This window comes from Camelus bactrianus, chromosome 6 (assembly GCF_048773025.1).
Source record: "Camelus bactrianus isolate YW-2024 breed Bactrian camel chromosome 6, ASM4877302v1, whole genome shotgun sequence".
Lineage (NCBI taxonomy): Eukaryota > Metazoa > Chordata > Mammalia > Artiodactyla > Camelidae > Camelus > Camelus bactrianus.
In genome coordinates, this window is record NC_133544.1 from 75,313,596 (window position 1) to 75,338,552 (window position 24,957).

Below are 24,957 nucleotides of genomic sequence, written 5' to 3' on the forward strand. Positions count from 1 at the left end.
TCTGACAGTTTTTGCAAGTTTATTACTTGTTTTTGAGGAATTTTCCCAGGAGTTCCCTACTCAATGATGTCATCCTGAGTTGGAAATTTTAATCCACTGTATTTAGTACTTACATTTAAAATTTAGGGCTTAAGCATATTTAGTTAGGCAAGGAAATAAAATGAGTCAGGCAGCTGGTAAAGGCCCAGTTTAATGTTCCTCTGGAGAAAAGTGAGTAATGGTTACCATTTCAATCAGTAGAAAGGATGGGGTCTTTTTTTAGTTTAATGCTTTGTCTGACCTATCAAAGCTACTCTTTTTTTATTGGTTGATGTTCTTAAAGTCTACTGAAGCCTCTGCTGGGTCCCAAAATTGAAATCCCCAAAACGTTAAGAACTACAAATGAGGGGTGGGAAATACTAGATAATTATATCACCTGCTTGATCCATTGAGTTTGGACTTAAGCACCTGAATCTAGATATAGTGAGGGCAGATTTTCTGACTCCAGAGATCAGTTTGAGAGTAAAAAAGAAATCACTCAGAACCTGGGTCCTAATTGGCCAACTGGAAAAGAATCTTTCCTACCCTTTGCTCTTCTTTCCCTCTCACTTTTTCTGTGTTTTATCCCCCCCGCCCAAAAACTTGCCCTTGATTTGTGGCCCTAACCTTACACACAGACAAAGAGATGGGTCATGTAAATGATATAGTTAGAGCAGAGCCAGGAGAGCAACACCTAAAAGAATACTAGAGCCTGAGATTCTATGATTTAAAATGTTTTACTTTGGAATACCAGTTCAAGATGGCAGGCTGCACATACTGTCCACCTTCTCAAAATCTTATAAAAAGTTCATGAAGTATATATAACAAAGAATAAATCCATAACTGTGCTAGAACATAGGGAATAGACAGCAATGCTACCAAGAACTGGGGGATTTTTACACAATATAAAGAAAATGGGATTTGGTGATATAGAAACCAAACTGCTAAAAAATCTGCAACAGAACACTAGAGAAGGAGAAGACTGCTGAAGTGTTAGACCGGACAAAACTTTTACATTACTCTAAGTTCAGTGATGGCTGTAGAAGAATAAGGCTAAAGAAATGTCAGTTGAGTATTAACTGAGAGATTGGAAGATGGACCAGTTCTTAGCTCTGTGTAAACGGGCATTGTATTAATACCAGGTATAGCTGGCAAGAGCTTCTCTCTAAATAAAGCAGGATAGTGCTGTCAATGTGGGAGTGAAATCTGAAGAGAGAACAGGACAGTGCTCCAGGGAACTTCAAATTCTTACAACAGATGTGGAAACTTGACATGCTGAAGGGATGTTTATATGTTGGCACATTCCATCTGATTCATTTAAATCTTCCATTTCACTAACTTCCTAGAAAACAAAGACCTCTAATATGCCAAAGAGGCCCACAGAACTGCAATATCAACAGATCTAGGCTCTCCTTTTAAAAGACAGATATTTAAGAATCATCAGATATTTGAGAAATACCCACAACATGAAAGAGAAATCTCAAATTATACTAGCAAAACCAATAACCAGCAAAGAAACCAAGTTACTACTGAAAAAAAAAGAGAGTTAAAAAAAATTAATCTCTATCTCAACAGAGATTAAAAGAGAACAACTTTATCCTGGAATATTTAAGAATGGAATAACTAGAGAACAAGAAAGTACTCTTAGAAATTAAAAATGATTGCCTTCTAGCCAAAAACAGCTCTGAGAAAAGGCTGAATATCAGAACAAATGCAGGCAAAACTGAATTAATGGGTTAGAATATCAAATTTAAGAATTCTCCTAGAACATTGAGAGAGGGAGAGAGAGAGAGAGGAGCTTTAGACAAAAATTAAGAGACAAAGAAGTTTTTAAAGTTAGTAGATTTAATGTCTGTGTCATATGAAGTCTAAAGGAAGAAAATAGAAGATAAAAAGGAAGAAATAACCAATAAAGTTAAATAAAAATTATCTGAGCTAAACAATGTTTTGACTGGTTAGGCTAAAAAGATCACTTAATACTGAGAAATACTGAAAAGAGAAATAAACTTAGAGTTATCCTGCTTTAAAAAATGCAAATTTAAAGATTAAAAAGAAAATCCTACAAGTATCTAGAAAGAAATTGACTCATTCCTAAAAGAAATGAGAGTCAAACTGGCATTTGATTTCTCACCTGCAACACTAAATGCAAATAATAGAATCAAAAATTCTAAACCTACACAAACTATTGTTCAAATGCTAGGGCAAAATAGGGTTGTTACTTCTGGAAATGAAATTACTCCAATGGAATATACTCCTCATTCAGTTTTTCTTTAAAAATTACTAGAAGATATATTCCCTAAGTTCAATTTCTGACAATACTGTGAACCATTTATCCCGGAAAACCTACCACTATAAGACACCTAGAAATGACAGTTAAGATGTAACAAAAATCCTTTGAAATGCATACCTGAGTGTACAAGAAAGTAAAGAGAAATTTCCAAGTCAATAAAAGAATATAGTATGGAAAGCAGTGTGATGGGTTGGAATTACTGAGAGCTGTAGCTGCACTGAGAGCTTTTGTGTATCTCAGAAGAACCCAGATTTAACAAAGTTTAAACACACACCAAGTGGGTTTAAATTGGACCTGAGACACTGGAATAAAGGTAACACATTTGAAGAGCTACATCCTCAGTGAAGGAGTGGTAAAAAGAAACAATAAAGAATCTTAACTATCTTGATCTGGGGTCTGAGTGATAAAAAAAAAGTCTACTTGGAGAATTTTTAACTAGAAGCTTGCCCTCACAGAGTTAGGCTTAAAATTTACAATTCTCCTATGATCTAGAAACTTGAAACCAATACTATTAACACAACATGGTGGAGGGTTGGTAGTAATCTGGATCTCCAAACAGAAATAAACACATATATTCCCTGTAGGGACATACCTTTAATCTAGGCAAAATATAAAATAGAAGAGATTTATAAACTGAATTACACCATAATTAAGAACTTCTGCTCATGGGAAGACACTATAATGGGGGTGAAAAGACAAGCCATATAGTGAGAGGTGGAAGAAGACATTTAAAACACAAATAACCAAAATAGTATAAAATAGTATCTGAAATATATAGAGAACTACTAAGAAGCAATAAGAAGATAAACAACTCATTAGAAAAATGAACAAAAGACTTAAATAAGTATTTCTTCTCTTAACAAAAGAGGATCTACAAACACTTTTAAAAAATGCTCAACTGCTTTAGAAATCACAAAAATGCAAGTTGAAGCTGTACAGAGGTACCATTATACATTTGCTGCTCTGGCAAAAATTAGAAAATTTGACAGTAAGTGTTGATGAAGATGTAGAGCAACCAAAACTCTTATTCTCTGCTAATAGAGTGTAAATTACTACATTCATTTTGGAAAACATTTTGGTATTACCTAGTAAAGAGTTGCGTATTCCATGACCTAGCAATGGTATTTCTAGGTACAGATCCTAGAGAAATTCTTACACATGTTCACAAAGAGATATATACAAGAATGTTATTAATATCATGTTTGTTTTTCACAAATTGAAGGTCTGTGGCAACCCTGCATTGTGCAAGTCTACTGGTGTCATTTTTCCAGCAGCATGTGCTACTTTATGTCTCTGTATCACATTTTTATAATTCTTGTAATACTGTGAACTTTTAAATTATTATATTCATGAGATATTACATTATATATTATATTATTAAATGTATAACTATATATTATTATTATATATACTATCACAGATATTATATTAGCTGTGATCAGTGATCTTTGATGTTACTATTGTAATTGTTTTGAGGTGCCACAGACCACACTCACGTAAGATGGGGAATTTAATTGATAAATATTGTGTGTGTTCTGACTGCCCCATAGACGGGTCATTCCTTTGTCTCTCCCCCTTTCCTCGGGCCTCCCTATTCCCTGAGACACAACAATATTGAAATTTGGCCAACTAATAACCCTACAATGACCTCTAAGTGTTCAAGTGAAAGGAAGAGTCCCCTGTCTCTCACTTTAAATAAAAAACTAGAAATGATTAAGCTTGGTGAGGAAAGCATGTCAAAAGTTGAGACAGGCTGAAAGCTAAGGCCTCTTGTGCCTGTTAGCCAAGCTGTGAATGCAAAGAAAAGTTCTTGAAGGAAATTAAAAGTAAGTTAAGTATGCTACTCCAGTAAGCATACAACTGGTAAGAAAGTGAAACAGTCTTATTGCTGATAATGGAGAATGTTTTAGCGCTCTGGATAAAAGATCAAACCAGCTACAACATTCCCTTAAGCCAAAACCTAATCCAGATCAAGGACCTAACTCTCTTCAGTTCTATGAAGGCTGAGAGAGGTGAGAAAGTTGCAGAAGAAAAGTATGAACCTAGCCAAGGTTGATTGATGAGGTTTAAGGAACCATCTTCATAATATAAAGGTGCAAAGTGAAACAACTGCTGATGTAGAAGCTGCAGCAAGTTATCCAGAAGATCTAGCTCAGATCATTAATGAAGGTGGCTATGCTAAGCAACAGATTTTCAGTGTAGATGAAACAGCCTTATATTAGAAGAAGATGGCATTTAGGACTTTCATAGCTAGAGAAAAAAAGTTAATGATTGGTTTCCAAGCTTCAAAGGCCAAGCTGACTCTCTTGTTAAGGGCTAATGCAGCTGGTGACTTAAAGTTGAAGCCAATCTTCATTTACCATTCTGAAAATCCTAGGATCCTTAAGAATTATGTTAAATCTACTCTGCCTGTGTTCCATAAACAGAGCCTGGATGACGGTACATCTGTTGACAATATAGTTTACTGAATATTTTAAGCCCACTCTTGAGACCTACTGCTCAGAAAAAGATTCCTTTCAAAATATCATTGACAATGCACCTGGTCACCCAAGGACTCTGACGGAGATATACAATGAGATTCACATTGTTTTCATGCCTGCTAACACAACATCCCTTTTGCAGCTCATGGATCAAAGAGTAATTTCAATTTTCAAGTCTTACCAGTTAAGAAATACATTTCATAAGGCTATAGCTGCCATAGGTAGTGAGTCTTCTGATGGATCTGGGCAAAGTAAATTGAAAACTCTCTGGAAAAGGCAAAAAAATGGACAACCTAGAAGAAATGGACAAATTTCTAGAAACATGCAGTCCACTAAAACTCAATCAAGAAGAAATAGATAATCTGAACAGATTGATCACTAGAAGTGAAACAGAATCAGTAATTAAAAAAACCTCCCTGCAAACAACAGTCCAGGACCAAATAGCTTCACAGGGGAATTCTATCAAACATACAAAGAAGAACTTATACTGATCCCTCTCAAACTCTTCCAAAAGACTAAATAGGAGCAAACACTCCCAAACTCATTCTATGAAGCCACCATCACCCTGGTACCAAAACCTAACAAAGACACTACCAAAAAAGAAAATTACAGGCCAATATCACTTATGAACATAGATGCAAAAACTCTCAACAAAATATTAGCAAACAGAATCTAACAACACATAAAAAAAGAACCATAAGCTATGATCAAGTTGGATTTATCCCAGGGACAGAAGGATGGTTCAACATAGGCAAGTCAACCAATGTGATACACTACATCAACAAAAGAAAGGACATGAATCACATGATTATCTCAATAAATATAGAAAAAACATTTGATAAAATTCAACATCCATTTATGATGAAAAACTCTTACCAAAGTGGGTATAAAGGGAACATATCTCAACATAATAAAAGCTATTTATGACAAACCCACAGCCAACATAATACTCAACAGTGAAAAGTTGAAAGCCTTCCTGCTAAAATCTGGGACAAGATGAGGATGCCCACTCTCATCACTTCTATTCAGTATAGTATTGGAAGTCCTAGTCATAGCAATCAAACAAGAAAAAGAAATAAAATGGATCCAGATAGAAAGAGAAGAGGTAAAATTGTCACTATATGCAGATGACATGTTACTATATATAGAAAACCTTAAAGACTCTACACAAAAACTACTAGAGCTGATAAACAAATTCAGCAAGGTAGAACAACACAAGATTAACTTACAGAAATCTGTTTCATTTCTTTACACAAACAATGAAAGATCAGAAAAGTAAAGTAAAAAAAAAATCTCTTTTAAAATTGCACCCCCCCAAAAAAATTACTTAGGAATAAATCTGACCAAGGAGGTAAAAAGACTTATATGTGGAGAACTATAAAACATTGATTAAGGAAATTAAAGATGACTTACAGAAATGAAAAATATCCCATTTTTGGATCAGAAGAATTAACATTGTTAAAATGGCCATACTACGCAAAGCAATCGACAGATTTAATGCAATCCCTATCAAATTATCCGTAACATTTTTTACAGAACTAGAACAAATAATCCTAAAATTTATATGGGATCACAAAAGACCCAGAATTGCCAAAGAAATTGCCAATGCTGAAGAAAAAGAATGAAGCTGGAGGAATAACACTCCTAGATTTCAGACAATACTACAGAGCTACAGTAATTAAAACAGCATGGGATTGGCACAAATACAGACATATGAACCAATGGATCAAAATAGAGAGTCCAGAAATAAATCCATACACCTATGGTCAACTAATCTTTGACAAAGGAGGCAAGAATATATAATGGAGAAAAGACAATCTCTTCAACAAATAGTGTTGGAAAAGCTGCACGGCCACATGTAAATCAATAAAATTAGAACACTCCTTCACACCACACACAAAAATAAACTTAAAATGGCTTAAAGACTTAAACATAAGACAAGACACCATAAACCTCCTAGAAGAGAACATAGGCAAAACATTTTTTGACATAAAGCTTAGCAATGTTCTCCTAAGGCAGTCTATAGAGGCAATAGAAACAAAAGCAAAAATAAAGAAATGGGACCTAATTAAATGTATAAACATAAACCATAAACAAAATGAAAAGACAATCTATGGAATGAGAGAAAATATTTACAAATGATAAGACTGACAAGGGCTTAATTTCCAGAATATACAAACAGCTCATGCAACTCAAAAAAAAAAAAAAAAAAAAAAAAAAAAAAAAAAAAAAAACCCAATCCAAAAATGGGCAGAAGACCTAAACAAACATTTCTCCACTAAAGACATACAAATGGCCAACAGGCACATGAAAAAATGGACAATATTGCTAATTATCAGAGAAATGCAAATCAAAAGTACAATGAGTTATCACCTCACATCAGTCAGAATGGCCATCATTAAAAAGTCCACAAACGAAAAATGGAGAGGCTGTGGAGAAAAGGGAACCCTCCTATGCTGTTGGTGGGAATGTAGTTTGATGCAGGCATTATGGTAAAAAGTATGAAGCATCCTTAAAAAACTGAAAAGAGGGTTTTTTTAAAATTGAAGTATAGTTGGTTTACAATGTTGTGTTAATCAGCATAGTGATTCAGTTATACATATATATATATTCCTTTTCATATTCTTTTTCATTATAGGCTATTATAAGATATTGAATATAGTTCCCTGTGCTGAATATCCCACCATAGACTTACCCCATGATCCAGCAATTCCACTCCTGGGCATATATCCAAAGGAAACTCTAATTCAAAATGATACATGCATGTTCACAGCAGCACTATTCACAATAGCCAAGACATGGAAGCAACCTAAATGTCCACTGACAGATGACTGGATAAAGAAGTTGTGGTATATATATACAATGGAATACTACTAAGCCGTAAAAATAAATGCCATTTGCAGCAACATGGATGGGCCTGAAGACTGTCATACTAAGTGAAGTAAGCCAGAAAGAGAAAAACATCATATAATAGCTTACATGTGGAATTTTTAAAAAGGGCACAAATAAACTTATTTACAAAACAGAAACAGACTAAGACACAGAAATTTTCAGAAATTCATAGACATTAGACATATTTTTGCTATAGCTACCAGAAAGGAGAGGAGAGGGTGGAGGGACAAACTGGGAGTTCAAGATTTGCAGATACTAACTGCTATATATAAAACAGAAAAATAACAAGGTCGTACTGTATAGCACAGGGAACTATATTCAATATCTTGTAACAGCCTATAGTGAAAAAGAATATGAGAAGGAATATATATATATTCAGTATAGTATTGGAAGTCCTAGTCATAGCAATATATATAAATGAACCACTATGCTATATACCAGAAATTAACACGACATTGTAAATTGTTTATACTTCAATTTAAAAAAAAACCCTCCAGAAAAAATTCACCATTCTAGATGCCATTAAGAACATTCATGATTCATGGGACGAGGCCAAAATATCAACATACACAGGAGTTTGGAAGAAGTTGATTCCAATCCGCATAGATGACTTTGAGGGATTCAAAACTTCAGTGGAGGAAATACATGCAGATGTGGTGGAAACAGCAGGAGAACTAGAATTAGAAGCGGAGCTTGAAGATGTGACTGAATAGCTGCAGTCTCATGAAATTTAACAGATGAGAAGTTGGTTCTTATGGATGAGGGAAAAAAGTGGTTTCTTCTCCTGGTGAAGATGCCGTAGAGATTGTTGAAATAACAACAAAAGATTTAGAATATTACATAAACTTAGTTGATAAAGCAGTGGCAGGGTTTGAGAGGACTGACTACAATTTTGAAAGAAATTCTACTGCGGGCAAAATGCTATCAAACAGTATTGCATGCTAAAGAGAAATTTTTCATGAAAGAAAGAGTCAATCAATACAGCAAACTTCATTGTTGTCTTATTCTAAGAAATTCCCATAGCCACCCAAGCCTTCAGCAACCACCATTCTGATCAGCCAGCAGCCATCAACATCGTGACAAGACACTCTACCAGCAAAATGATTACCACTTGCTGAAGGCTCACATGATGGTTAGCATACCTTAGCGATACAATATTTTTCAATTAAGGTATGCATATTGTTTTTTAAGACATAAAAGCTACTGTACATGTAATAGATTACAGTATAGTGTAAACATAACTTTTATATGCACTGGGAAACCAAACAATTCACATGACTTGTTTACTTCGATATTCATTTTATTGCGGCAGTCTGGACTCCAGTCTGGAAACCAACCACAGTATCTCCAAGGTTATGTCTGTATTCACCAAAAACATTAGCAGGAATGTTCTTAGCAACACTATTTATAACAGCTCTAAACTAGTAACTACTCAAATGTCTATCAATAGTAGAATGGAGAAAATAAATTATGGTATTCCTACACAATAGATGCTGTACAGCAATGAGGATGAATGGACCACAATTACGTAGAACAATATGGATAAATCTCAAAAATATAATGTTGACAAAAGAAGCCAGAAACAAAAGGAGTATATATTACATGGCTGCATTTATATAAAATTCAAAAACAGGCAAAACTAATGTGTAGTGTTGGAAGTCAGGATGGGGTCAATCTTGATGAGGGATAGTGACTTGAAGCAGGCATATGGGGGTGCTTCGAGGATGCGAGAAGTTTTTGTTTCTTGACCAGGGCAATGATTACACAGATGTGTTCATTTTATGAAAAGTTGTTGATCTGTACACTCATGATCCTGCATTTTTCTGAATAAATGTTACTTCTGTAATGTGTTTTTTAAAAAAGAAGGGGTGAAGGGCATGGAAGATATTACAGTTGATGATATTATGCCACTGACTGAGGAATCTGACTAATTTTCCAATTCTTTGCACATGACTTCCAGAAAACGAAAGAAAAAGGTAATAACTAATAGAACAGAAGTTGAAAGTACACCTTTCAACTGATATATGGAGAAAGTGAATGGAAGAAGTGGCATACAACAAAATACACTTCTTTGGTTGAGCACACTTTCTTATTCTGCTTTTATTTTCTGTTAAAGTTTAATAGTGTTGAGAGTAGTAATAAACCATGATGTTAGATAACACTGAACTTACTGATTACTTTCAAAGAAGAGATTATGGGGCTTTTACTTTGGTTGCACCAATTCTCAGCTCCTTTAGGAATAGATCACACTATCCTGGAATGCTGAAATGAGCAACAAGAAAGAGAAACTCATTTTAGCTGTTCTTTTCCAAAGGTATCTTCCAACCCTTCCTCCAACATTGACTCAGACAACTACGGTGAAGTGAATGATTTCATCACCCAGATACCCTCTAAAGTGCAGATACAAGATATTACCATGGAGCTACACTGCCCACTGTGTAATGACTGGTTCCGTGATCCACTGATGCTAAGCTGTGGCCACAACTTCTGCCAGGCTTGTATCCAAAACTTTTGGAAGCAGCAAGCAGAAGAAACATTCTGTCCTGAGTGTAAGATGCTGTGTCAATATAGCAGCTGTACATTTAACCTTGTTCTAGAGAAGCTAGTAGAGAAGATTAAGAAGCTACCCTTACTCAAGGGCCATCCACAGTGCCCAGAGCATGGAGAGAACCTGAAACTGTTCAGTAAGCCAGATGGGAAACTGATATGCTTTCAATGCAAAGATGCTCGGTTGTCTGTGGGACAGTCTAATGAGTTCCTGCAGATCTCTGATGCTGTCCGTTTCTTCACGGTGGGTGAGCTCTGGGCCTTAAGCAACTCCTTAGCAAAGCTGGGAGAAATATTTTGCAGGGTTTCTTCTCTCCTTAGAAAGCTCAGAGTGCTCAGAAAATACAACATATCTTCCAAAGTTCTTTCTCTAGAGTTGCTGATTACAGGAAAGCAATAAAGGAGCTCTGGCCTACTCCCTCAATCAATCAAATATTTACCTAAACCCTGCCATGACAGCCTAGACACTATATAGAATATGGACACGTAAGATATTGCTTTTGTTATAAAAGTCTTAAAATTTACTCAGATTTAAAATGAATCAAACAACAGAAACGATATAAGATAATCTACTATTGAGAGCTAAATTTTTGTCACATTTGTAATTCACAAATACATAGAATTTCAGAGATTAGAGAAAACTGAAATAGTTAGGGGATACATGGTGAAATAAAGCTTAAACTGGGAAATCATTTGAATTTGGATAGGGAGAAGGAAGAAATGAGTGTTTTAAGTGAGAACAATGTAAGTAAAAGTATAGATAGTGGGAACAGCATAACTATAGTAGAAAATGTATAGAGTTCTGTTACCTTCCTCAAACCCCTGTAGTTAGCTGATAAGAGGATAAAACTAAGTTTCCCTGCTGCTTGTAAGCTTCTTCACAATTCTTGGAAAAGGCAGGAACTACAATAAAGGGGAAAGGAGACTTCCACAGCAAGAGCTCGCTTTTTTTTCTCTGCCATCCTGGGGCTTTAGGGGAGATGTCCCTCATGGCCCTTCATCTCCCAAGTCAGTGTGGGTTAATTCTATGTGGTATTCCCAGGAGGAGCTTACCATCCATCAGGGTCAACTGGAGGCAACCCTGAAGGAGCTTCAGTCCCTGAGGAACATGCAGAAAGATGCTATTGCTGCTTACAAGGTGAGGAGCAGGGTACAAGGGTTATGAGATAGAACTGGAATATACATTCCTTATAACTTCAGCTATGTTCTATAGGTACTTTCCCACATACTAAATGGCATCTGGGCTATAGATGTAGAAAACAGACACTGCAGGGTGAAAAGAAATATGGCAGTGGAGTAGGTTCCAAATAGTTGATCAACAAAGAGAGCAGACTGACTTTTCCACTAAATATGCTGATCCTTTTGATGATTTAGTCCCTAGATGATTGTTGTAGGGTTTGTGATCTGTCTGATCTTTCCCAATATCTACGGCAAAATAGGAATTTATTTTTAAAAATCCACTAAAGATGGCTCTGTCCAAAGGAATATCTTTCTTTTCTTTGGGCTTAAAACCAGGTATCTCTGAACCAAGTTCTCTCAGATTGCTGGCTTTTCTCGTCTGATTTGATATTTCCTAACTTCTCCAAAACTAAATAAAACTACTGCTTACACTTTCAACTTCACAGGAGCTCTAGAACAACATTAATGGTTAGAGACTTGGCAAATCAGTTCCTGGGTTGGGAGATAAGTTGGGAGTTCTGTTTCTTCATTAATTATTCTGTGGAGGAGAGTCTTTGGTATTTGGCATAAAGAAGAAATATGTACAGTGAGAGAAAGAAGGATAGATGGAAATAATGATGTCTCGAGAGAATCTTATTCCTATAAGAGTTCCTAGTTCAGCTATTACAGTCAACATTCATTCATTCAACAAATACTGAGTGGGTCAGGCATTATACTAGACACTATACTCCCACTATGACAGGAGATAGATCTTAATGAAATGATCCCACCAAGAACAATAAAAATGACAACTGTGATAACTACTATAAATGAAAATACAAGGTGTATGAGAGCATATAAATGGAGAACCTAATCTAGAAGAATTACAAACTGAGAATTGAAAGGATAAATATTATCCCTAGCCAGGTGAACTGAGTGAGGGGAGTATGAAAGAAATGGCCCGGAGATGTTCTATGCAGAGGAAAGGGCATATGGAAATGTCCTGAGATGCGAAGTTAGTTGCTATATTAAACAGAGAGAAGGCCAGTTAAGCTGGATCACGGTAGGCAAGATGAGACTGGAAGAGGCAGATATGGGGCCAATCATGTAGGCCCTTGTAGATAATGTTAGGAATTTTGAACTTCATCCTGTGAATAATGAAAAGCCATTAAAGGATTTAAACAGAACATAGCTTCATCTCATTTTGAAAATATTAGTCTGGTGGCTGTGTGGAGAAGGGAATGGAGAGAGACAATGACAAAGATCATGGTTAGAAGAGGGCTACTGCTGTGATCCCAGAAAATGATGATAGCTTGGACTAGAGAGGCAGTGGAGATAGAAATAAACAGCTTAAGTATATGCTTTGGAGATAAAAATTACCTGCATGTGGTGATTGGTTAGATGTGAGAGGTGAGTGAAGATATTAAACAGTCAGTGGTATATAGGAATCTGGAGCTCAGAAGTTGGTCAAGGCTGAAAAATAATCAGCAAACAGTATGTATTTAAAGTTGTAAGAGGAAAGGCTATTACCTAGAAAGAGAGTGTAGAATGAGAAGGGTAAAGAACTCAGGACAGAATATCAGGTAATCCGATATTTAGAGCTTGGTTACAGGAAACAGAGCCAACAAATAAGACTGAGAAATAGTGGTGAAATAGGTAAAAGGAAAACTAGAAATATGTGATCTAGAGGACAGAGAGAGTTAAGACAATTTTAAGAGTGCAATTGTAATGACTGACTATAGAATACAAGATGGATAAGAGGAGACATGAAGACAGAAGAAGCTGATGAACAGAAATGGAGGGGTCAATGAATATGAGGATTCAATGAGACCCAACAATTGTTGCAACAGAGGCACCTGAGTAAATGAGTATAAAAAGTTTTGGACATGGTGCAATTGCTGGGAATGATAAAATCCTCAGTGTGACTGTGAGAATGAGTAGATAAAGGTAAAAATCACTAGAAATGAGGATGAGGAACTGAGAAGCCAAGTTGTCAGGTGGCTCGCCATGAGGATATTAAGGCCACCTAAAAAAAGAGCTGCCAGTGTAGCAGTTATCAATTTTAGTGCTTCAGACATTGCTCATCTCTTGCTTCTTCTATATTATCCTGGCAGCAGGAATGGCATCTCCCCCAGTTCTGATTTCTAGATAAGGACAGTTCTTCCAACCTCTTTATGGACCCAGTCTAACAGCATCACCTGATAGATACTGGTTTGTGCTTCTGGATAGGAGGGTATTATCATTCACTTAAAAATATTTGGTTAACCCCACAGTCTTATTTAATATGACACTGCTTGCCACCTCAGTATTGCAATAGGAATCTAGAGACTTTTGATTATTTTGTGCTAAACCATTAACCCGGGGGAAAGGAGTAAGTCTCCCAAAGTGCTCCTTTTAATATAGTTGAATGTTGATACTCAGCCATTTGTATACATTTTCCTCTTATGGTATTTCCCAAGTTGTGTGAGTGTTGGTGGCGTGGGCCCCATCCCCAAGTGCTAGTTTCGGTAATTACCATGGTGATGATAATGGAGGTTTCTAGGAAAACAAGCTACATCTGCAGCAACACATCTCCTTGGAGTTTCTAAAGCTGCATCAGTTCCTGCACAGCAAAGAAAAGGACATTTTAAATGAGCTCCGAGAAGAAGGGAAAGCACTGAATGAGGAGATGGAGCTGAATCTGAGCCACATTCAGGAACAGTGTCTCCTAGCCAAGGAGATGTTGGTGAGCATCCAGGCACGGATGGAACAGCAGAACTCCTTCGACTTTCTCAAAGTGAGACTCCATACCAACATGATCATGGGTACAAAAGAGGGGGAAAGAGGGTTGGAAAAGGTGTAGAAGCAGGTTTTCCCCTCTAGGAGGGGAAAAAAAACCTACTGTAGTGCTTTTAAGATTCTCTGGGAGGAAAGCAGGAGGCAACTTTTGCCTTACACTCAGTTGAAAGCTTTACTTTCACACTCCTAGGAAAGAAGATAAAATGCCATTAAAATTAGTATGTTTTAATATTTCTCCATAAAGAAACCTGAAGCTTTATTTCTCAAAAATAAGAATGTTGCTGCCTAAGTTGTATCTTTCCTGGCTTTCAGCAATCACAAATTGACCTGTTTGAAAAGCTGTTTGCCAATCTTTGCCATCTGACGCTTTACCTCTAAAGTAGTATTGGTTACCTCCTCAGCACTCAGAAGCTTAATTTGCCAGAGTAAGGAAACATGGCCTTGAGGCTGGAAAACCTATTGTGTTTTTCTCCTGCTACTATGTGGCAGTAGAGGTAAAAAATAACTTAACCTTAATTTCTTTCTTGTTCCCTGTAAAAGAGAACTCTAGAAAATCAGCAAAATAAGCCAGTTTATCCTGGGATAGATGAAGGATACAGATAAGAAAAGGCATATGGAGGATGAGAGAGAGGAGTTGGTGGTGATGGGATGGGGACTATCTTCACACGATTGCAGTATTGACAATCAAATTCTGGTGATGGCCAGTATCACCAGAGAAATTTCTGGAGCTGATGAACAGGCATCTAACCTTTCTATTTCTCCTTTCCTCTTCTAGGACATAACATCTCTCTTGGATAGGTAAGTGTTTCCCTGTGGTATTAATACCCTTCCTTTAGTCCTTGGAGAATGTCTAAGAATAAACGGTTTATGTCTCCTGCAGCTTGGAGCAAGGGATGAAGGTGCTGACATCTAGAGAGCTTATCTCCAGAAAGCTGAACCTAGGCCTGTACAAAGGTCCCATCCAGTACATGATATGGAGGGAAATGCAGCCTACTCTCTCTCCAGGTACTAGTGGGTAATAGCTATTGGCTCCTGGGGCTCCTAATTTATGTTTCATCTGTGGGACCTCTTCTGTGGACCTAATTAGTACTGTAGACAGGAGGAGGAGTGAAGTTTAGCCAAAATAAGGCTAGTTGGTATGACTAAATTTCTTCTTGTACTGTGACCTATGAATTTACAACATTGTACTGGTAAACAGAGTCTGATGTCAGAATTACTTCTTGGCCTATGATTTTGTTTGATTATTCTATCAAATGTGGCAACCAATACTTTAACCTGTTTTTTCTGAAACAGATAAGGCCCTGGAGCTTTCTCGCCCTGGAGGAAGAGGTTACTATACATACTTTTTGCATATAATAGGGTCTTTATAGTTCCTCTTGTGCTTGGTGTTCATAACAGAGTATAACATCTTAGGAGATTGTTTAGAGATCTTAAGTGCTTCAAAAGGAAAACCAATAATTTCACTAGATGTGCCTAATAAGAACACTAAGCTTTTGTCATCCTGCAGATGACTGAGCAGGACAAAAAAACACAAATGGCATTTCAAGAACATAAAATAAAATTCTAAATAAAAATCATTACAGAAATAAAGCTCTAGTTAAAGCTTTTTATAGACTTCCTATAGACTCAGTATTATTGTTTGTAGTTACTGATTTAATGAAAATCACAAGTCTATCCTTTTAATTCTTCCAGATAATTGACATTGAAAAAAATCAGTTTACTGAGGTATAATTAACATAATAAAATTCACCAACTTTAACGTACAATTTGATGAATCTGACAAACATATACACTTATTTAAACATCTTCAAAATCAAGATATAGAAAATTTCTGTCATCCCAAAATGTTCCTGTACACCCCTTTGCAGTCAGTCATTTCCTTCCCTTCTCAGCCCCTGACATACACTGATCTACTTCCCTGGTTTGTATAATGAATATTTTACATTTAGTGTGATACATTTTTTATAGTTAATGAACCAATACTAATACACTATTATTAACTAAAGTACATAGTTTCTTTAGATTTCCTTAGTTTTTACCTAATGTCATTTTTCTGTTCCAGGATCCCATCTAAGGTACCACATTACATTTAGTTGTCATGTTTCTTTAAGCTCTTCCTGGCTGTGACAATTTCTCAGACTTTCCTTGTTTTTTGATAACTTTGACACATTTGAAGAGTACAGGTCTCCTATATTTGGTAGGATGCTATATTACTGCAATTTGTCTGATATTTTCCTCATGATAAGACCAAGGTTCTGAGTTATTGGAAGACTACAGGGTTAAAGTGCCATTTTCATCACATTATATCAAGCATACATACTGTCAACATGATTTATGACCGTTGATATTCACTTTAATTACCTAACTGAAGTAGTGTTTGTCAGGTTTCTTCACAGTAAAGCTGCTCTCTCCCACCCTCCCTTTTCCATACTGTATACTTTGGAAGCAAGTTACTACCTGTGTGGGGAGAGGGGAAGGCACAGCTCAGTGGTAGGGTGCCTGCTTAGCATGCACGAGGTCTTAGGTTCAATCCCTAGTACCTTCATTAAAACAAATACATAAACCTAATTACCTCCCCTCAAAAAATTGTTTTTAGAAAGTTACTATGTGCAGTCCACACTTAAGGAGTGGGTAATTATGCTCGCTTCTCCTTAAGGGTGGAGTACATCTCAAAAATTATTTGGAATTCTGCATGGGAGATCTGAGTCTTCTGGATGGTGAATTTTTATTGGATGTCAAACATGATCAATTTTACATTGTTATTTGCTGAATTTTGTTGTAATCCTTTAAGCTCTATAGACTTAATTTGGCATTTAGTGAAGTTATTTGAAATAACTTTGTTCCTTTTGACAGTTTAAGTTTTGTTAAGCCTTTAAGCTTTGTTAGAGTGGTTCAAAAGCAGCCTTTAAACTAAGGCTAACTTTGCCCATTTTTGAAGGTATTACCCTTCTGAGTACTCTGTCTGATGTTCCACATACTGTAACATTTTCCCATTCTGACTGGCAGGATTGAAAACTATTCCCAGTTTTGTGTGAGCTCTAGAAATGGTTCAGTTTACTGCTTTCTCTGGACTAACAGGTTTCACTGCACGCATGTGGCAATACTCAGTCACAGACTTGAGAGAACCTGTTTGTAGATGTTTGGAAGTCTCTGTGTAGCTCCCTCCTCTGTTACTCTATTGTGCAAATTCTAGCTGTCTCAGGATCACAATAGTTTTCTTCCTGTACACTCTGCCCTGTAAAATCAAACTTCACTTCTAGCAATCTGACTTTTTCTTTATTTTTGCTGTAACTTTACATCTAAAAAAATCAAATGGAATTTATTTAATATATGGCTATTGTATTTATAATGTAACTGTGGTCAAACCTTGGTAAAATATAATTCATACTTCTTATTTCTAGGCCTCTACTTATTGTGTAGGTTAATATTTTCTCATTTCCTGCCTTACAAATGAGGCTGTTGCCTTAGTGCAGGGGCGGGTACTTTTTCTGTAAAGGGTCAGATAGTAAATACTTTAAGCTTTGTGAGCTGTTTGGTTTTTGCTGAATCTATTTAACTTTGCCATTCCAGTGAAAGAGCAACTCTAAATAATATGTAAACGAATGGCCATTCATGTATTCCAATCAAACTTTATACAAAACAGGCCTGCTGATTGTAGTCTTACCAATTCCAGTGTAGGGAATCATTTAAACTAAAATAATTTTAACATATTTCCTTTAGTTTTGTGTGTATCAGTAAAATATCATGAAAGTTCACTCATTCATTCAACATACTCTTATAAAGTGCCTACAACATACTAAGCATTAAGTAGGACTCCAAGGATATAGAAATAAAAGACATAGTTTCTGCTCTACAGGAGAGGCTAGAAGACCAAGTTAGAGTCTGTAGCAACCCTCTAGGTGAAAAGAATGAGAAAGAAAAATGAAGAATAGATTCCAGAGACAGAATTCCAGGAGCTGAAATGTACAGGACAGTAACTGAGAGTAAGGGATGGAGAAAGGTGATGTCAAGGATGGAAATATAGGAGATGCAGATTTTGGAGGGGGTTGATGAATTAGTTCAGTTTTGGTCATGTTGTGCTGACCTACAGGACAACTAAGTGAATATATTCAAATGGGTGATTATTCTAACTGGAGCTTAGGGGAGAGGTCAGGACTGGAATAATCAGTATAAAGTGGGGGTAGCTGAAGCTATTGATGTAAATGGGATTCCCTAAGGAAAGTGAGAACATACAGTCAAGTAGAGAGCATGTTATAAAGAATGCCAACAGATAAAGGGCAATGAAACCCCAAAAGGGCTTGAGGAATTCTGGCAAGAGAAATAGAGGAAAACCAGGAAATGAAGTTGACATGGTATCTAAGGAAAGAGAGTGTCAAGGAGAAAGGAGTAGTCGTTCATGTCAAATGAGAAGATCAATTTAGAAAATGACTGGAAAAAAGATGTTTTTAACAAAAATTGGTGACTTTCACAAGGGCAATTTCAAGAGTGGAATGAGTAGAAATTATTCTGTATAAGGGTTCTGTAGTAATTTGGAATGAGGCAGTGGTGAAGTGAGTAGATCATCCATTTGAGAACTTTCACTAAGAAGGGAAGATGTATGTGTGGAAGCAGAGACAAAAGAGGACTTTTAAAAACATATGGAAGGGAAGCAGCCTGTAGAAAGGCAGAAATCAACAGTGTAAGAAAGGGAAAAAATGGTGGAAGTAGTAAAGAGTGAGATCTACAACAAAGAAAGGTATTGACTTTCCTCAGTTTCCTCTGAAAATGGAGAGGAGATAAAGATGGTAGAGGCAATTTTATCAAATGGGGTTTGCAGTATGAATGGGAAGAATGGAGGGATTCCTATAAGATGTACTGTAGTTTCTCTGTGAAATAGCAGATGAAGTCTTCTGCCTGGGAGTGAGGAGGTAAGTGGTGGAATAGAGATTTGAGGAGCTGAAGGTTTGAAATTGCTGTTGTAAGGAACTGGAGAGGATTTGATTTGGAAAATAGAGGAGTTCTGGGCAGTGCTGATGGTCAAGCATAGAGTGGAAATAATGAATTTATAGTGGTTTCTGTATGCACAATTTTGTGATTTTTTTCCCCCCAAGCAGTGGCCAGGAATTGGGATGTTAATTTGAATAGCTGAATAGACCAAGGTTGGAGAGTTGCATGGCAGACGCTACAAGGATAGAAACATAAGAGGATAAAAGGTTAAGGTTATTGGCAACAAAACTGTCAATGTTAAACTGTTTAGGGAAGGATTTTAAGCCAAGAAGCAGATAGATTAGGATAATAAAGAGAAATCAGGTACTAGAGATGTTAACAAAGTCAAGTAATGGTTATAGGGGGAGATGAAAGTGAGAAAGCTCAAAAAATAAAGAGTATGGCATATCTGAGTTGAAGATATTAGAGAATGAATAGCTCTTGATGGCTATGAGATCCAGAATATGGTCATTGAAATGGACAGCTGAAATGTCAAAGTCACTAGTAGTAAAGTCAAGGACCTGCAAGAATGGAAGAGTAGCTACATCCAAAAGAAAGTAAGTAAGATGACTGGAGATAATGGGCTAGATTAGAGGTACAGGAGTAAGGTTAACCCAAAGTGCAGGGGGGTGTAATCGGGAAGTTGTACATAACAGCATTGAATAGAGATAGAGGGTAATATGAAATGGAATGACAAGAGCCTCAGATGAAGAGTGATTTCTTTTACATGAGGATGAGGAATAGAGTATAGATCTGGAAGCGGCAGTGGTGGTTACTGAATCTCTGGCATCTGAATTTAGAAAATGAATAGTCCTATGAATTGTTGGAGGCTTTTTTTAAAGTTTGTTTTTTGGAAGAACCAGCTGGGTTTATGTTAAATTAAGGAAGTAATCGAAGAATTCTGTAAACTGAGGATGCAGGAGAGTTCATTAGGGAGGTAGTTCCAAAGGGCAGAGTGGAAAGGGTTGGACGGGAACAGTGCGAGGATGGGTGAAGGCAGAAGAAGTAAAGAACAGAATAATGGGATAAGAGTACAGCACAGAATAAATCATTAGAGGGGTCTACATTCTGGGCATCGGCCAAGGATAACAGGAATATGAGGCATGATGAAATTAGCTGGTGTCAAGTTTTCAAATTGAACTCTAATTCAAGTTCATTTATTTGTTTAACAAATACTTACGTGAACACCTAGGAACAGTCCAAATTTTGAAGATATATGGGGAAACAAAACAGATAAAGTTCCTGCCCTTCCAGAGATTACATTCGCATGGAAGAGACAGACAATGAACAAGAAAATAATTTCACAAAGTGATAACCATTGTGAAGAAAATGAAACATGGTATACTCAATAAATAATTATTCATAAGAGAAGATAAAGCGGATAAGAGTGCAAACAGTGATAGATGAACATGCTATTTTAGATAGAATAGCCAGAGAAAAACTCTCTGAGGAGACAACTCCCCTCCCACTACATTTTATTTGGAAATTTCTAAACATAATGAAAAGTTTAAATAATTTTACAATGAGTACTCCTATACCTACCTAAATTCTATCATTAATATTTTATTGAACCTGCCTGAACAAAGGCCTGAATAATGTAAAGGAGTGAATCATATGGGGACAAGGAAAAAAACTATAAAGTCCCTGAAATAGGAATGAACTTCGTATGTTCAAGGAACAGCCAAAAGGCAAAAGTGTTTAGATTAAAGAAAACGAGGGGGTGAGTCATGGGAGATGAGGTCAGAGAGGTGGGTAAATCATGTAGGTCTCATTTCCTCTGTAAGGAATCTGGATTTTATGGATTTTATCTAGGTGATGGGAGAAATACGAGTATTCTGAGTAGGAAAACTAGATGATCTCATTTCTGTTATGGACAGAAAAGGTTGCAGGCAGGCAAGAGTGGAAACAGAACAGTTAAAAAGCTATTGCAGTAGTTCCAAGCCAATGGTATTTTGGAAGTTATCTGTCTCTACATTCTGAGTAGGCTCAGAATATATTTTAAAGGTGGATTTGACAGAACTTACTGTTCGACTGAATATGGCATAAGAAGAAAAGAGAGGATGCAAAGCTGACTCCTAGAAATCTTCAGAGCCAGGACCAGCTCAGCTACCTGGAGGTGTCAGAAACTTGGTGATGAGAGCAGACTGGGGTTCTAAAAAGGTTAGCAGGACTTCCTTATGATACCTCTAAAAAAATTCTAGTTCTCACATTGGAAAGAGTAACAACCCAAGGTGGATGAGGATTTGTGTAAGAGATAAGATTCAGCCTATATGGGAAAATTTCAGGATTCTTCAAAGTCCTCTGTGGGAATGAAAAAATCCTTGGGATTATGGAAAAGACTCAGGCTTTTCTGAGAAGAGAGAGATGGATTGGACTGATCTTGCTTCCAAGGATAAATAAATCCATTAACAACAGAAGTATTCATATATCTTATCTGTGTCCATGATGTGAACATACATAGTTTTTGTCTTTCCTTCATCAAAATTTGTGCCAAGGTTCTATTATCTCACACCAGAATTTGTGTCACCTTCTTGCTGGTATGCTTTCAACCTCTCTTCATTTAGAAATTCTTCTTTATACTGCTGCCCATTGATTTGTCTAAATCAATACTTGTCAAATTATGAAAGAATAGTTTTTAAAATCTCAACCTGCCATGGACTGACACATTTATAAAAGACAATATAAATTAATTACTCAAAAAAGTGGAATTTAAAAATTAAAGATTAAAAAGTATAAGCCCAGTCTTTTAATCAAATCAACTGACATAAATTACTCTGTCAGATATCTATGAAAGAGCTTCCTTTCAATTTTTGTACTATCTTGTCCCAGACTTCTAATTACACAGTTTGTGAACCACACTGTGATTATCAGTGGCATTAATCATTTCAGGCCTTAAAAGTCCCATTGTCTGTTAAACCAAATATAAACTGTGGTGGTGGGGTAATGAAATTTTCATCACATTGAGATTGCAATGCTCATGGAATCACAGGGTGAATGCATACAATGTAGTTGGGAAAACAGGTCTGGAGAGTTCAGGAAAGAGCCCTGGGATCATCATGGTTGAGCTTCATCAGTCTGTAAGTGGTCACTGACAAAATGAGTTTTGGTAAGTGCACTGGGGGAAGATACCTAGAGACAGAAGGGTGCCAACACTGAAAGAACCAGTCATCAGGAAGGAAAGGAGGAAAGAGAGAGGGAAGGAGCGAAGGAGGAAGGGAGAAGGGAGAAGGGAAGGAAAGCAGGACATATGGGCCTGGGAGATGTGAGAGGCCCCAGAGGGGAGAGGCTAGGAACACAGCATGCTGAAGGTTGGCCAGGGGAGGGCTGTGCAGCTGCGTGACCCACCACACTTACATGCCATCAGTGACAGGAGAATATCCTGGCATCATTCCTGCTTCCAGAGCACAATGAGGCCCCTCAGCTACCACTCTTCCCCCTTACATGTTTAGGAAGTTGAAAGACATGCAAGCTACTGTTTTTAACCCATTCCTTTTTCTGTCTCTGTTTACCCAAAACATATTGATATATCTCATAGATGTTGCATCAAAACTGACATACTTATCGTCCTTATAAAGCTTTCCTAGGACACACTTACCTAATCTTTACCCTTTCAACATTTGTATTTTCTTATATTTACGAGTACAGATTTATGTTATTTGTATTTTTTATTAGAGCATAAATTGCTTTAGAGTACAGTCTGATTTTTACCACAAATATAAAAATGTCTAGAATATAATCACATGGATATCAAAACAATAAAAAGTATAAAAGTAATTCCCTGCCTAAGAGTATATGTATATGGGGAGATAAAGCACTGGTGTCTATGTAAATACTGTCTATGGGAACCAACATTCACTCCTTTTACCCTACGCCCTGCTTTCTCTTATTTTCTTACCAGGACTATCTCCTTTAACCCTGGACCCTAAAACTGCTCACCCAAATCTGGTGCTCTCCAAAAGCCGAACCAGTGTATGGCATGGTGACATTAAGCAGGTAATGCCCGATGATCCAGAGAGGTTTGACTCAAGTGTGGCTGTGCTGGGCTCAAAAGGCTTCACATCTGGAAAGTGGTACTGGGAAGTAGAAGTAGCAAAGAAGACAAAATGGACAGTTGGAGTCGTCCGAGAATCCATAATCCGGAAAGGCAGCTGTCCTCTAACTCCTGAGCAAGGATTCTGGCTTTTAAGACTGAGGAACCAAACTGATCTAAAGGCTCTAGATTTGCCTTCTTGCAGTCTGAAACTGACTAACAACCTCAACAAGGTGGGCATATACCTGGATTATGAGGGAGGGCAAGTGTCCTTCTACAATGCGAAAACTATGACCCACATTTACACTTTCAGCAACATTTTCATGGAGAAACTTTATCCCTACTTCTGTCCTTGCCTTAATGACGGTGGAGAGAATAAAGAACCATTGCGTATCTTACATCCACAGTAATCTGTCATACTATTGTATAAATTCAGAGCATTATTAAAGAGGCATTGAAATAGTTTACCAGTCTCACTGATTTCTCTTTCCAATTTATGGGGAACTCTCGAATGATGAAAAGAAGATTCACGAATTGAATTCCATTCTCAGAGTTCCAAGTGGATTTCACTGGAGCTTTTCAAGATGTCGTTCTAATTTGCTGGGGTCTACTATGACACAAGGGCCACTCTCATGAGTGTGACCATCATTCCATTGCTACTGGAGCAAAATGTAACTTGAATTTTCGATGCTCACGAATCCTTTTCAAACATGTTCAGAAATTCTATCATCCTGTCTTTATTCTCCAGCATAGTGACTCTAAATAGATTAATTTTTAGATATGTATTCATCTTCCTATTTAATTATCTTTAATATAAATTTTGTAACACATTTCTTTTCTGTAACTTGTTACTGTAATTTTAAAAAACTGTTCCAGAGATTTAAAGAACAACATAGGAAATGGTCTAGGCTTGTTTACAATTTTATCTTGAATTCTCTCAAGATACTTTTTAGTCCAGTAAATCTCTGACTCTTTCTCAGTCCCTTTTTCTTGCTTTACCTATCTATGGGGCACTTGCTTTTCTGTATTCAAATACACTTATGTATTTTATCCACTTTTGACTATGTCCTTTAAATCATTCCTGCCTGTAATTTAAATATCAGTATATTTCATCTTATCCTCTCCAATATACTCATCCTCCAACTTGTTCCTTCTAAGTCTCAAGTTCTTAGGATTATTGATCTCAGCAGTACCCCTTGATGAACCATCCCTATTTCCTTTCCTTGGAAGTCCCATATATCTGGGCTTTATTCTCTATATCTGACAGGTTTTTTGGGGGAAGGGGGTGGTATTTAGGACCTGCAGTATGGCCCTCTAAATTACAACTAGCACAGCACTTTTGGCAGGGTAAAAGCCCCCTATCCTATCTGTCATAATGAGAAGCAATGTACACACTACAGGTAATATTCATGTAGTGTTGGCATATACAATATACATACATTTATAGCTACTGATGGGTAAATAGTCACAATATGTTATGGCTATATTTAAGAAAACCCTTAAAAAAATTAATTCACTTCAAGCAGAGTGTAATGAGGACCTGTTTTGTGCCTGGAACCTTGTTAAATGATGTGAAGGATATAAAACAAGTATAAAAAGAAAAAATTGTTCATCTCAAGAGATTTAAAATAAATTCAAATCACCTAAAATCAATTAAATAAGAATTTCTAGCAAGTGGGGCTCAGACATTTGCAGTTTCTAAAAACTCTCTAATGTGTGGCTAGGGCAGAGAACCACCGAACTAAAGGAGCATGATTTCTCTTTTTTTAATCTTAAAAAAATTAAACTTAGAGAAAAAT

The 24,957-nt window shown here is 36.7% G+C and overlaps 1 protein-coding gene across 1 annotated transcript; it reads left to right on the plus strand.

Moving 5' to 3' along the window:
- The first annotated feature begins 10,329 nt into the window (after nucleotides 1-10,329).
- Nucleotides 10,330-23,623, plus strand: TRIM69 (tripartite motif containing 69). Its single transcript, XM_074366039.1, has 5 exons — nucleotides 10,330-11,365; nucleotides 13,928-14,161; nucleotides 14,939-14,961; nucleotides 15,044-15,168; nucleotides 23,027-23,623. Exons 1-5 carry the CDS (start codon nucleotides 11,255-11,257, stop codon nucleotides 23,566-23,568), a joined length of 1,035 nt encoding a protein of 344 aa, XP_074222140.1. The 5' UTR covers nucleotides 10,330-11,254; the 3' UTR covers nucleotides 23,569-23,623.
- The last annotated feature ends 1,334 nt before the right edge of the window (nucleotides 23,624-24,957 follow it).